General features: G+C 31.0%; 1 protein-coding gene across 1 annotated transcript in view; it reads left to right on the top strand.

The window, feature by feature from the left end:
• The window catches only part of SNF4Agamma (SNF4/AMP-activated protein kinase gamma subunit), a 133,757-nt gene that overhangs the window by 31,317 nt on the left and 88,397 nt on the right, over positions 1–14,043 (top strand). Inside the window, exons 2-3 of the mRNA XM_033346735.2 lie at positions 1,468–2,187; positions 7,160–7,746. Coding sequence (XP_033202626.1) covers positions 1,476–2,187; positions 7,160–7,746 — 1,299 coding nt within the window. The 5' untranslated portion in view covers positions 1,468–1,475. The remainder of the gene's footprint in view (positions 1–1,467; positions 2,188–7,159; positions 7,747–14,043) is intronic.

The following is a 14,043-nucleotide window of genomic DNA, read 5'->3' as shown; positions in this document are numbered from 1 at the left end:
GTATAGATTAACACATCGACTTACGAGCATATTATTACACGATTAATCGATTGATAAGTTATTTTTAATTTTTTTCGGTGTCTTAGTAATTATCGCTTTGATTATAAATCGCATCGCGTTGAAAATCTGTTCCCCTGCCATTCTGGAAAATTACAAAAATGTCGTGAATGATTTTTGTACGTTAGGAGAGTATTTAAGGAACGACGAAATAATCGCGCAATGAATAGCGAAGTAAATATATACCACATACAGTATACATCATCATTAACTGCTTGCAGCAATGTCTTTCATGTACCATAATGGCAACTTCTTTGGGGTCTACAGTCTTGAATTTTTAAGATAATTTTTCTTTATAATTTCTCGTTATTTTCATACTTCATACTCGTTTATTTCTCTCTTAAAATAACTCTAAAACATGTATAGGTGCGCTTCGTGAAACTTTTTCCTGTTAAAATAATTCAACATTAGATAATAGACTAATAGACTAATTTTTGAAAAAAATGGATATTTCTGGTATATAATAACTAAAAATTATTTGTTTGATTGGCAGTTGTATTAAAGAAAACGGAATATACATGCAAATATAAATGCAAACACAAATGTATTTTATTTCTTTGGTTAAAACATATGTATTATGGGATACTTAAATAATATTCTCTGCTGCAGAAGTCGAAATAAAAATTTGATATCACTAGACTACAGAGTTTTATGTATTTATAAGAAAGTTAAAAGTGTAAAAAGCATAAAATGCATACAATATGTGAAAATATATGTAGATAGATATGCATAAAATATCCAAAGAATAGCAGCTGTTATTTGGTGGATGAAACTGTCTCTAGCCCAAATTTAAAATTCTTTTAATGAATTTGCATAAATATCTGCAGCCTAGAAATCATCATTCCATTTATGCGAGTATAGGGATTAGACGTAACGCTCATTTTGTCTTCAGTTGCTCTTACCAAATATTACTATATACATACGCGCATGTTTAATTATCGTTTAATTCAATTATAATTTCAAAAAATTCAGAGATATAACAGCCAAGTGTGTGTGTGTATATATATGTATTATTTTTCTTAAACATTTCAAGACATGATATCTACAAATCATATTTTGATCCTTTTTAGAATTTCCTAATCGTTCTTGAACCGTAAAAAGAATTTTTATCTATCAGTCATTGATAACAGAAACGGCATTTTTCTTATATAAAGAAAACATAATGCACGTAAAAGACAATCTATATAGATGATAAGACAATAATTTTCAGAAAGATGCATAACGATTTTATTGAAATATAATGTATAGTAGTAATGTAGTTTTAATAGTATACTATGGTGTATTTGTGGAACGACAATGTTAAAACGAAATCACGTGGAATTTTATGAAATGAAATTACACGTCTGACAATAATTATTTAAGAATTATAGTTGGGTACAGTGAATATTAAAGAAAAATTATACCTTTCAGATTTCTCAATGGAGAGTTCCGGTGGAGACAAGCAAAACGAGTCGGACGAATGTGATGTGACTGCCAATAATCAGCGTCAGAACAAAATGACGGGTCAAGAAGACATTAACGTGAAGATAAGTAAGGATTTAGAGGAGCAGGAGGCGTTGAAGAATTTAAAGAATTTAGAGAATATCAGTCAAAATGACGAGGCTTCGAATAAATTATCAAAGGCTGTGTCTCAAGATTCTCAAGACGAAGATGACGACGTGGACGAATGTAAAGGCTCCGACGAAGACGAACTCAAAGAGGAAAAAACTGATGGGAAGAAAGACGAGAAATCATCGAGTAGTACAACGTCTACCAGCACTTCTGATGACGAGTCTGAAACCAGTTCAGACGATAAGACGGAAGCTTCGAAAACCGAGCAAACTAAGACGGTTACTTCAGAAGTCAAGAAAACGGATCAAACGACGAAAAACGACGACACGACGGATGACAGTGATATCGAGGATGACTTGATTTCAGCTATCAATTATAATACTATCACCTCTTTAGCTGCTCTTAAGGATATGCTGCAATCTTCTGGAGAGGAGTCAGATGGTGTGGATAGTTTCTTTCATCATTACTTCCTCTCTCACGTGAACAGATTACCATCAAGAAATCAAACGCATAGTCCTTATCCGTGGGGTAGACGATTGTCTGAGTGCAGGGAAGAGGATGAATACGAAAATGAAGACGGTAAGAAAGATAATATACATACATAATATTAGTATTTATTGTATATTACAATATACAATATCGCAAGTTAGGTGTATACTTATTATTGCTGAATCTTGTCCTTTACGTTGTATATATATGTCTTTATTTCGGCATGTTGCCAAGAAATGGTCTCAGTTTTACAATACTAGCTTATTTAAAATATCCTCCCTCTCATACTTCACCCACTTGCGCCTCTCTCGCTTCTCTTTGGCCTTGTTACTATCCACTTCAACTTGCTATAGCAAATTATATTCTATTAATATAACCTGTAAATATACCGTACTATTTTTGTTTTTCTAACTCTATATTTATACCCCCTCCCATCCCTTTGTACTTTTACTTTCGTCTTCTTATTGCACTATCCTCCTTTAGTATTGTTCCTTATATTCTATTTCTTAAACGTTGCATCTCCTTTCTTTTTCTTTCCAGCTGCCTGTACCATTCCATCATTTTCTCTTTAATCTCTTCCGTAACTATTTCCCTTTCTTTAAGTCGTCCTTTGCACTGTCTGATTTGTTTAACATTACAGTTCTTTGTCAATGATTATTTGGTATGTTCAATTTGCGTGTAAAAAGATTTTATTACCATTATTATTCTAATATTTAGTTAATATGCTAAGTTTTATTTATACAAATAATTGAACAAATAAATTCTTATTTATTTTAAAGTTTTACCATTTTTAACTCTTAACCGCTTCCCAACCATGGACGAGATATGTCGTGACGCAATATGGATCGTACGGATCCATATTGATGTATACAAATCGTATGGATGTCACGGATGTATTGTCCCGCTACACTGTATCGTTTATACGGTGGGTTACTATGAACGAGATATCTCGTATATTTATTTATCAGAACGAGAGATCTAATTCGAAAAAATATTAATTCACAAAACCTCATAGCGGATGAAAAGCATATTGTTTTAGGAACACATATTGTTTTTAAATATCTCGTCTATGGTTGAGAAGCGGTTAATTGCTACTGTGGGATCTAGTTGTGGAGTACTCAACTCAGGTAATATAAACACTGTCGTTATTTCGTTCCAAAGTAACACACGATGCAAAGCTTCCGTAATGTTCAGTTAAATTGAACTTTATAATCATAAGCTATAAATTACGATTCAAATCTTCATTGAGATATTTCAAGATCTTATAAAAAATTAATATATCCTGCTCTCACCGTTGAAAATGTAAAAGATAAGAGAAGAGAAAAAGAGTTAATTATTTATTTACTAATCTTTTACATAAAGAGAAATGAAGTCAAATTTTGGAAGGAAAACAAATATTAAGTTAGTTGATAATAGCATTACTTAAACGGGTTTTATTCAAATAAAATGTAGTTACTATTGGTAGTTAAAATTCTTATTTAATCTATTATCTGTTTAAATATATTTAGATGGATAGATTATTACTATAGATAGATTTCATGGTTCATGAAAGTCAGCGAAAATTTTCATCGCGTAAATGAAAATATTATTTAATTCACAATATTCAAGTGCCTTGTTTCATAGAGAACAAAAAGATCGAAATATCAAAGAAATGCAGCGTATTTTTTATTTTTCTCGAATAAGTATCTTTAATATTTCAATGCAAATTTTCCACACGCATTGACATGTTTCCAGAACGTTTATTTTTCTTGTTTACATAGAATCTGCTGAATCGTGTTATCTTGCCAGGAACATTTTTCATATCATTTGGCATTAATGTTGTTAAAACTTGTTCTTTTAAATTTCATTACTTCATCGGTTATCTCATATCTATCTTAATGTATCATAATGTATCGATGATACTGAACTCGTTGCCTTTTAATTCGCAGGAAAAAAATGATCGATAGAAAATTATTGTATGCATAAGTTATGGTATATCTGATTTTATGGCTATCTGCTGCCTCATTAGTTGTTTAAAGAATATTCAAACTCGTTTGTTATATTAGAATATCAAACGTTATGTAAAAACGTTATGTAATTACGAAAAGAGCTAAAATCTGGTTAAGTAACATATTAATGTTAAAATTACATTATGATGTATTTGTTATTTAATAAATTACATTTTTGCATACAATTTGAAAAGAAAGATCTTAATAAGGCATAAATTTCGATAAGATGGTAATCATATAGCGGTAAACAATTAATGTATCAATATAATTAGATATTTTTTTCTTCTGAGACATATATACATACCTACATAAGTTGATAACATATCGGTATTATTAGGTTGTAAGTAAGCCTTCCATACACCTTCTTTCATTTATTATTTTTATCGAAGTACTATTATATTTTTACACAAATAAAATATGTTATTTCATGTAAGAAATTACATTTTGTTAAAAATTTTTACAATCTTAATGTTAACTTTACTCGTGATATACAAAGCAGTTTGGCTTTATTTGCGCACAGCTACTTTACTCTACTATACCTAACTATGGAGAAAAAAAGTAAATAAATTAAAGGAAGAATTTGTCATAAATCTACACAAACTTCTGCTGTTTAAATAAATATATATATTATATATATAATAAATATATTGGTTTTTGCATTAAATCACGACACAAAATATGTATTCCCGTGCGTTTAAAGTACCTTGAAGTGGGATAGAAAGAAATTCATTTATACACCATATATGCCCAATATTGTACAACTGCTGTTTAGTTTAGATCGTTAGACATTCAGCGAATATCTATTATTTTATCTTATTCCTATATTTAGTTATCTTTTTATAGAAATTTTTGTACAAATTAGGTACATAAGCTAAAAAAAGACCTTAACAAATTAATCTTATTATCGAATCTTTATGTCTCAATCTTTCTTTCGTTCCAGCGAATAAAAAGATTTGTAATGTTTGAAGAAAAAAATTTCAGTGTAAAATTGTGTGTGTGCGTGTATATATATAAGAACGATTATTTCATATCTTCTTCAAATCTGAAAATCTGTTTGAATCGAATATTATTTTAAAGACATAACAAAGTCAATTAGGTATATGTGAATAAAATGAAAAATTAATTTTTCGATATAATTACTTTTCAGCAGTTAATCTCCTCCAGCAATTTTCCTCATTTCTTTCGCTACGATTTAAAATGTTACATGTTTCATTATAAGAACCTGATTGATTTTCTCCGATCGTTTGCAGCCATTGCCAGCGTCTATGGAAGATTGCGAGGAAAGCAGCATGTTACGAAACATGATTCGAGCATTAAAACGCGCTAAGAGCTATTAACAGGGGCTCGTACTCGTTCAATGAGAACTAAGATTAGCGTGCGACTAGAGGTTTAACTGTGTTTAGTTTCGTTTTGCAACGTTTTTACTATCACTGTAAGAAGACACTTTATTTTTCGATAACGATATGTTATATTTATTATTATCAAAAAGGGAAACGTTATACATACATACCTTTATTTTTCTTTTAATCGCTATCATTACCATTAAAAATCAGTTAATATCATTGATGCTTTATATTTCAGAATAATTTTTACCAATCAAATATACCATGTCGATAAGTTTAATGACAACGCGTTACATTTTCCATTCATTTAATTTATTTTTCTCGTGACTACCAATCGAAACGACTTTTTATTTGCGATATACGAGAGCAACGCGTCTACTGTTTGCGAATTACCCACTTCATGGAACACAGCTAGAGATGCGAACAGTTACTTCATTTAGCTGATGTTTATTTATAGAGTGCCCCCGGAAGCATAATATTCCACGTTTCCAACGATGTAATAGTTCCAAGTGCTTGCGAATCTTCCACGTTCTCTTTCCTTATTCAAATCGGCAGCCCGAACAAGTTTAATAGTTGTTTTTCTTGAATTATATCGCTGCCCGTTAATATTATGCATGTTTTGTCAGCCACGGGAATAGATATTCGTGCGAAGAAAAATATAATAACAGACGACGTACAACGCGACATGTTACGATGCTGCATGATAGAGTCTGGCAAATTGTGCAAACGAGCGTGTGTCGACTCGATTCACGCAGCTCAATGCTCGGTATCAGACATTATAACAGTGAAAGGAGCGGGTGTTACAAGTGCGACCGACTCAAATAATAGCAACTTTGTCGGTAATTAAAATTGGACAACGAGATCGCCACCAGGAATGTTCACCGTCAATTCGTACTTATTAGAAAATTTTACGTCATTTTCATATGCATAAATTATTACCTAGTTTAGTCAAATCAGTCTGGCATGCATTAATTTTAGAAGTAGCGAGGTAAGTTTCGTGCTATTCCTCATACTCCTCCTCTACGAACAGTGTTCCTATTCTTGATAGGACAGTCGTGATAGGACAGAGTGTGACAGTCGAAATACACTCGCAGCAGAAATTGATTATACACTAGAAAACAATAAAAAGGGATATAAACATATGTCCTATTTGTTTTTGTTTATAAGATTTAATGAGTTTTGTGCCGCATTATTTGTTTTACAGAACATGCTCAAAGAGACCATCATGCATTCCAAGGCAAACCTGTGAACATCGTATCGTTAGATGTTAGGTTTATCCTTAGATTTCAGTGATCGCTGTTGCCTTCTATCGCATTTTAGCGAATAGCTAACAAATTTTTATATGAAAATTTTCTAAATATATAAATGGATTGAAGCTCCGGTTTTTTAACATTTGTATTTGAAGAAAAATAAACAAAAATTCGTTAAAAATTGAAGATTGCCGAAGACTTAGCTGTCATACCAACATATGTATCACAATAGAATGTCTTACTGGCATTTTAACTTCAACCTGTCTTAATAAATGACGCATGTTTCTAGACTGTTTCTAGATTTCTACGAAACACGTAGGATTTTCTAGTTTTTCTTAAAATGAAAAAATACTAAATAGGGCACATTCGTACTAACAAGAAGGAGGGCAAAATTGTCGTAAAGTTGAACAACGTCAGGCCAAGTGGCACCGATAATCCTTCATAGTATGTGGTTGCTAACATACGTTTTTTTGTGTTTCAGTGAAAAACTTGGAAGCATCGACCGCGGAAAATGCTAGTGAAAGTAAGAAGGATGTTGCGAAGACGGAAGAGTTGGACGAAAAGAACGATAGTGACTCTTCGAAAGCTTCTAGTCCGTCTACTTCAGAGAAATCCAGCTCTGAGAAAATCGATCAAAAGTCGAATCCTACCCCCAGTATATCCGAACCGAATACCCAAACTACCATCCCTTCGGTGACAACGACGACAACTTCGACAACTACCTCGACGATCACATCGACGACGACTGCTACGACAACTACCTCGTCATCTAGGTTTACGACCTCGACGGTTACTTCACCGACGTCCACCACGAAGCCTCCTCTAAGAAGAAGGCATACCACTGGCCCTGGGATGACCTTCCCAGCCACGGACCCGCCGACCTATTCGACCAGTATGACTTTCTCGAGGACCAGTCCTCTGCCTAGTCCTCATCTCGATAAAAGGTTCTTCGACAGCAGTTTGATAGAAATGAAGAGTCAAGCGAGTAGTTCTAGCACTCTTGATTATGATTCGACGGAGGAAGTCTGGGTTCGCAGGGTAGATTTTGTTCAGGAGAGAAAGAGAAAGGTAAGTGAAATTGTTTCTTCCGAGTTATATATTTAATTTTTTGTGGAAATTCAATCACATCTTTTCAAGAAATGAGGCTTTGTCTGATCATGTGGGTTGTTAATGATGGTATTAGTATCACGGTAGGAAATATTAGGGGAGTAAAGGAAAGGTATGCTAAGACTTATTGTTAGATGTTCTAGGTATCTACATATTACATACATTGGTTATGAGAGGTTTTATCTATGAGGAAAGTCGTCTTAGGGATAGCTAGATTAGATAGAAGATTGAACAAGAGAAACGATATGCTGATGCTAGTGACAGTGACACCGTAACTTACTCACTTTATTAATGGATAATAGAAATGTAGTTGAGAAAATATTATTATAAAAAATAATTTTTTCGTTTATTCGTAATCATTGTTCCTTTTGTTTTTAATGCTAATTAGTAAACTAGATATAGGTAATTGTGAGCCAATTTTGAATTATCTGAACTGTTTATTCATATAGTTTGATAAAATTTGATAGTCATTAGATAAAATCGATAAATTTCTATTTCCTATGCAATTTTTTTCTATACTGTTACAAATATCTAAATATATCCTAAAAAGTTTTTACGAAGACATCAGTTTGAAAAAGTTAATTCTTAGTTTTAAGGCAATTTTAAGTAAATGGTTATTAAATTTCTAAGAGATTTCTGGAGATTTCTGGAGATTTCTGGCGATTTCTGGCATTCTGGTAACTCATTACTAACCAAAAAATATTCTCATCGCCAAAAATGATGATCTGTAACTAAAAACAATTTCCGTCATGAATGATGGTCATTTATAAACAAAATGATTTCGATCATTTATAATTGTTATTCTTAAGCAAAATCGTTTAAATTCTGATTTTCATACAATAACTTTACATACATATGTAAGTTAATTAGGTTGTATTTTATATTAATATAGATTTTATTCTTTTACAAACATTCATATTAATATATATATTTATATATATGCGAAAATGGACGGTGACTGAAGAATCGCGGAAATTGAAGATACAGTTTCAAATTACGACATGATTGTTCGTTTATTTTCTTAAATAATGAGTATGAAATATCTTTTTATACATAAAAATAGTTGGTCACAAGGTTGTTTACGAGTCGATGATACTTTTCATCTAAATTCCTTGCGTTTAGGCAGGAAATTATCAGCAGCGATAATAATGTTCGTTTCCGGTTAGAACTGAGAAAAAACGTTGCTTATTTTGTGAAGGCCTGCTGTTTTGTTTCTTCTTATATCTTTTAAAAGAAATAAATTGCATGAGGATAAAGTAAATGTGATGAAAATAGTTCGTTGTTAACTATTTAAATTGTCGTTCACGACTATACATATTCGCGTAGTGTACATCATAGTAAGGTGTGGTGGATTGATTCCTTACTTTACGCGTGATTTCACAAAATAATTTGCATTTTAGTTTATTTCTTTATTTTCCATAGTCCTTCCCTCTGGGTTACAACGGTCTTTCAGTTACATTTCCCTTTGATCAAACGATTTGTATTTATATAGTAATTCTTTTCTCCTTTTCAAGTATTGGAAATAATCTTTAAGTAACTATTAATTGTTAATTATTACTTCGTTAGATGCTTAGTATAAAAAGAATTTGAAAAGAATATTGTTTAAGACAAAATTTTATTTTATTTTACTATTATTACATATAATCGTATTTATTGATGTCGATATATGATATAATGAAATTTATTAGTAACTTTGTTTTATAAATCAATTTTATGTATGTTACGTATGTTTTTACCAATATTATTATGTTTTAAAGCAGTTTTATAGTATGTTCTGCAGTGAAATACTGCAGATTTTTATTTATTTATGGGAAATTTAAAAGTGTAAATGTGCAAAGAATGCACATAATATACAATAATATGCAAAGTAGCTGAAATGGTGAACTTGTAATGGTATCTAATAGTGAAAAAGTAATACATATTGAGTAATATTGGCAGAAACTGTCTTTAAAGAAGTGATATGTATAGTCGCACGAATTTACTTCAATATCGAAATCCTAAGGATTCAAATTCTCGGTAGCAGGTCTTTTTTGAGATACAATTCATTACCAGTAAGAGGTCTATAGATATGACAGAATTAGTTTTCTAACTTTGCCAATTTTTCAATATTTATTTTTTTTAAGAATTTTTTTTAAGAGTAAAACATGCGAATCATGTAAAACAGTTTTCGTAAATAACAAGTGTAACGAACGATCCTGAACATAAACAATTATTGCGTAGTTGTGTGACGAAAGGTGTGATACATTGGCCTCAAGAAATTTGGAGGGCCTTACCTTCTTCTTCTTTAAAGTGTAGATTACCTTACTATCACTAAGTGTCAGGGCAACGAACAGAGATCTTCGTAACAAAGTCTTTTCTTATTTTTAAAACAACAAAGGATATCCATAGAACGTGAAATAATTGCACAAAATTTTTGTTTTAATCAACAAATCTTAAGGTTCAATAAATGAAATTATCTCAATTTTTATGTTGATTACAGATATTTTTTTGATTAATATTTCGCCTTAACAGAATGTGTATGTTTTAGTTATTAGTTTTTGATGTGAATTTATTTTTTATTTAATATTATAATATAAAATTAGAAAAATGTATTAGTTTAAATCACAAAATATAAATAAAACATTTGATGTCAAGAGTAAAGATCGACATATGTGTATACATATATACGTAAGTAGGTATGTACTTATACTACTGATCAAAAGTATACACATATTTACAATTAGTTATTTTTGATAAGATATAATTTAATTACAGAATCATAAGTAATGAACTGTGTGTTGATAAACAGTCAGTATATTCTGTATTATAAGAATATTTCCTTATTAAAACACGGTAAAATTGATTTTAAGGAACTAATAAATATGAAAATTTGTAACAAAGCATTCTGAGGAAAATGTCTATCCCCAGAGACTATCTAGTTTTTAAGATCTAAATTGTATAAAAAGATTTGTCTAAAGTCACGAAAAGACTGTTGTTATCATCTACTTGAACACTAAAAAAATTAAGAATTTAAACATTTTAAATGAATTTCAAGTAGGAATTAGATATATCGATGAATCGTATGTATGTAATATATGTATGTAATATTTAATCTTAGTATACTGCCGGAAAATTTCTAAACAGATAATTAAGGTCTATTATTTGAAAATTCTATAAGAATACGATAAATATTACTTTATATATTTATTGACTTATATATTTTACTAACATTCATGCATCGTATGTGGAAATTTGACTAAAGACTAAACAAAGTATTTAGCATATTTAAAATATTTAAAAACATATTTAAAATATTAGCATATTTAATTTAAAAACACTGATTATAGTAGATAAGTTCAAAAAAGAAATATCTTACTTTCGATGATACGATAATGCTAATGGTAATAATAATCATTAATCTCCGCATGAGATTAGAGATCAATTTACAACATTTATCTACATACTATTAAGAATTGCATAAAATCTTAGGTGGAAATGTGTGTAAAGGTGTTCGAAGTTTGTATTTCTAAATTTGCGATATCGTTCGATCCAGATCTCGATATGTGACTTTAATGTTTCAATTCAATGTTTCGTGGGTGAGGTTAGGAGACAGGGGAACGTAGGTACAAGGCTTCCTTTAAGCTTTATCGATTCGGTTGAAAGACGAATTACAATGCGTTGAGGGCTATTATGACTATGACGGATACGTCGACACGTAAGGTCTCCTTTGCGAATGCTTCCCGTACGTGGATTGTTGGCTCAATTAGTAACGCATAGAGATTAGGTTAGTAAATAAATCGTACGAAAGACGATTTGTAATGAAGATAAGACAATACATGCGATAGTATCGATCAGTAATGCTAATTAGATAATGCTCGAAAGGAAGTTCAATCTAGAATGTTCACAATCTTAAACATGTTCTTAAGCTTCGCATCGTCCGATTTGCTAAAAACGACCAACGAAATCAAGCGAAGTAAACGTGCTTTATTTGTTTGCGATATTTTACTCTTTGTTGCGTAACATGGCCGTCTGACGACTCATAAGCCCGTTTTAGAATACAAAGAATTTTACACGTGCTTCGTGTTCGCTATAGGCATCCGAACTGAGTAATTGCATACTCTGTGCGGTTAATCTATTTTAGTCGTGACATTTTCATGTTGCATTCTTTCATAGAATTGTTTCGTTGTTATTTCCAACAATGATGAGAGTTATTTAACGTGTCTTATATTTTTCCTTGAATTAGAGAAAAGCTTGATGCATGTATGTACATCTTTATCGTCGAACGCGCTTCTCGACGCATTGCAGATCTTAATGTTATTTGCATTAGTTGATAGATGGCGATGCAATACGTCGAAGCTCAACTGCCATCTTTATGAAATTATGTACCTATATACATACCTACATATTCGGAATGAAAACCGTAAACATACACCATATTATATTATATTATATCATATTATATTATATTATATTATATTATATCATATTATATTATATTATATTATATTATATTATATTATATTATATTATATTATATTATATTATATTATATTATATTATATTATATTATATTATGTTATGTTATGTTATATTATATTATATTATATTATATCATATTATGCACGATGACAACTAATTGAGATTTCGCAACGCGTGTCGTCGCGCTTAAATGGTTATATGTTACAAATAGTTTCTACTTTTATTCTATATATACGTTTAAATAAGGAATATATATAAATATATATAATACAATAAGAAATATGTTACAGTACGAACATAAGTATACAAACAAGAATTATAAGTATGGAAACGACGATTGGAATATTTACAATAATCTCTTACTTATGATGTTTTACACGTTTAGTCTGTTTATCCTTACGAAGGAACTGAAGGAACACGAAGGGGGCAATACAGATAAAATGATAATATTAAATTTAGCTTTTAATAAAATGAGTCATATTATAAATTGAAGCATGTGAATCACGAAAGTATTAACAATAACGTGTAAAGTCTAGCACATACAAATTGTCCCGCTTAAAAATTGTCAGTGACCTTGAAAAATAGAAAAAGAAAAATGATGAGCGGAAAAGCGCAAGTCATCATATTTGTTGTTCTACATCAATCAACTTGGTTTTGACACAATATTTTTGTATACATAGAAGCAATTATTAATATATTAAGCAATCCGAAGTAGACGAAACTTTTTGTATTATACCATTAGTATTGTAAGTATTGTATTAGTGTTGTATCTGCAGTGTGCAAATTGTAACACTTTATTATATTTTTTATATTATTAGTGCTAAATCGAGCAATCTTAAGAGAATCATATAAGTTCGAAGCATTAAATCGTGCAATACGGTTATCTTCTAAAACGTAAAGGTAGTAAAGGTAAAGGCGAGAGTATAATCAGCAAACATAATTCGTTGATTATCGCGTAGGTCAAGAAATTTTGCCTGATATTTTTTCCGGTGGCAATGAACTAGTATTTTCTTATCCAGCACTACACAAAAAGCCGTACTCAATGTAGAGGACATTAGAAATTTTGGGAATGGCTGTCAATAGCGGTGTAATTCAGTAAGATTACACGAAATAGGTATAAATTAGTAATATTACATCTGTAGCCGAGTTATATGACTTTAAATTTCGGTTAAACGTTTTTCAAGCTTTGGAATGACTGGCCTGGATGGGTATATACGAGGTATTATCTTATTAATCACAATTCATTCGCGATAAGAGAACATTACCACAATTCTCCAGGGAAAATTATTATCGATACGATTTCTTGACGAAACGAAAAGATATCAGATAGGTGATAGTGAATCCCTGTGGCTTGTGCCACCCACGAGTGCTGGTACTGTCAGTCAGTGGCGAAATCTCAATAGATACACGACCCCCGCGTCATGAATATTTGAAAACTTTGGTGGTGCGCTGTTTTTTTCGTCGTTTGTGAAAATATGTCGGCTGTGTCGTTGAGTGTCGGAAGAATTCGGAAATATTCTTTAGTGCCATATTTAGATCGATGTCCAGAATTTCATGGAACTTATAAGGTAATCGAAATATATCGAAACAATCGACATATCCTCAATTTCGAAATTATTGATACATTATACGTGCATTTGAATTATCAATCTGTCAGGCATTGTACTAATTTCTTTATTTAGGTACCCAGTATCTTCCTATGTGTAGTTTCAGTTCTGTGTTAAAAAATAAGTTATATCGTATTCATACTTAAGATCTAACTAAGATTGATCTGCCTTTGTGAACTTTTAATTTTCCAAT

Source organism: Bombus vancouverensis, chromosome 2 (assembly GCF_051014615.1).
Source record: "Bombus vancouverensis nearcticus chromosome 2, iyBomVanc1_principal, whole genome shotgun sequence".
Classification (NCBI taxonomy): Eukaryota; Metazoa; Arthropoda; class Insecta; order Hymenoptera; family Apidae; genus Bombus; species Bombus vancouverensis.
Note: the sequence above shows the minus strand (reverse complement) of the source record. Positions and strands in the feature narration are given on the sequence as shown.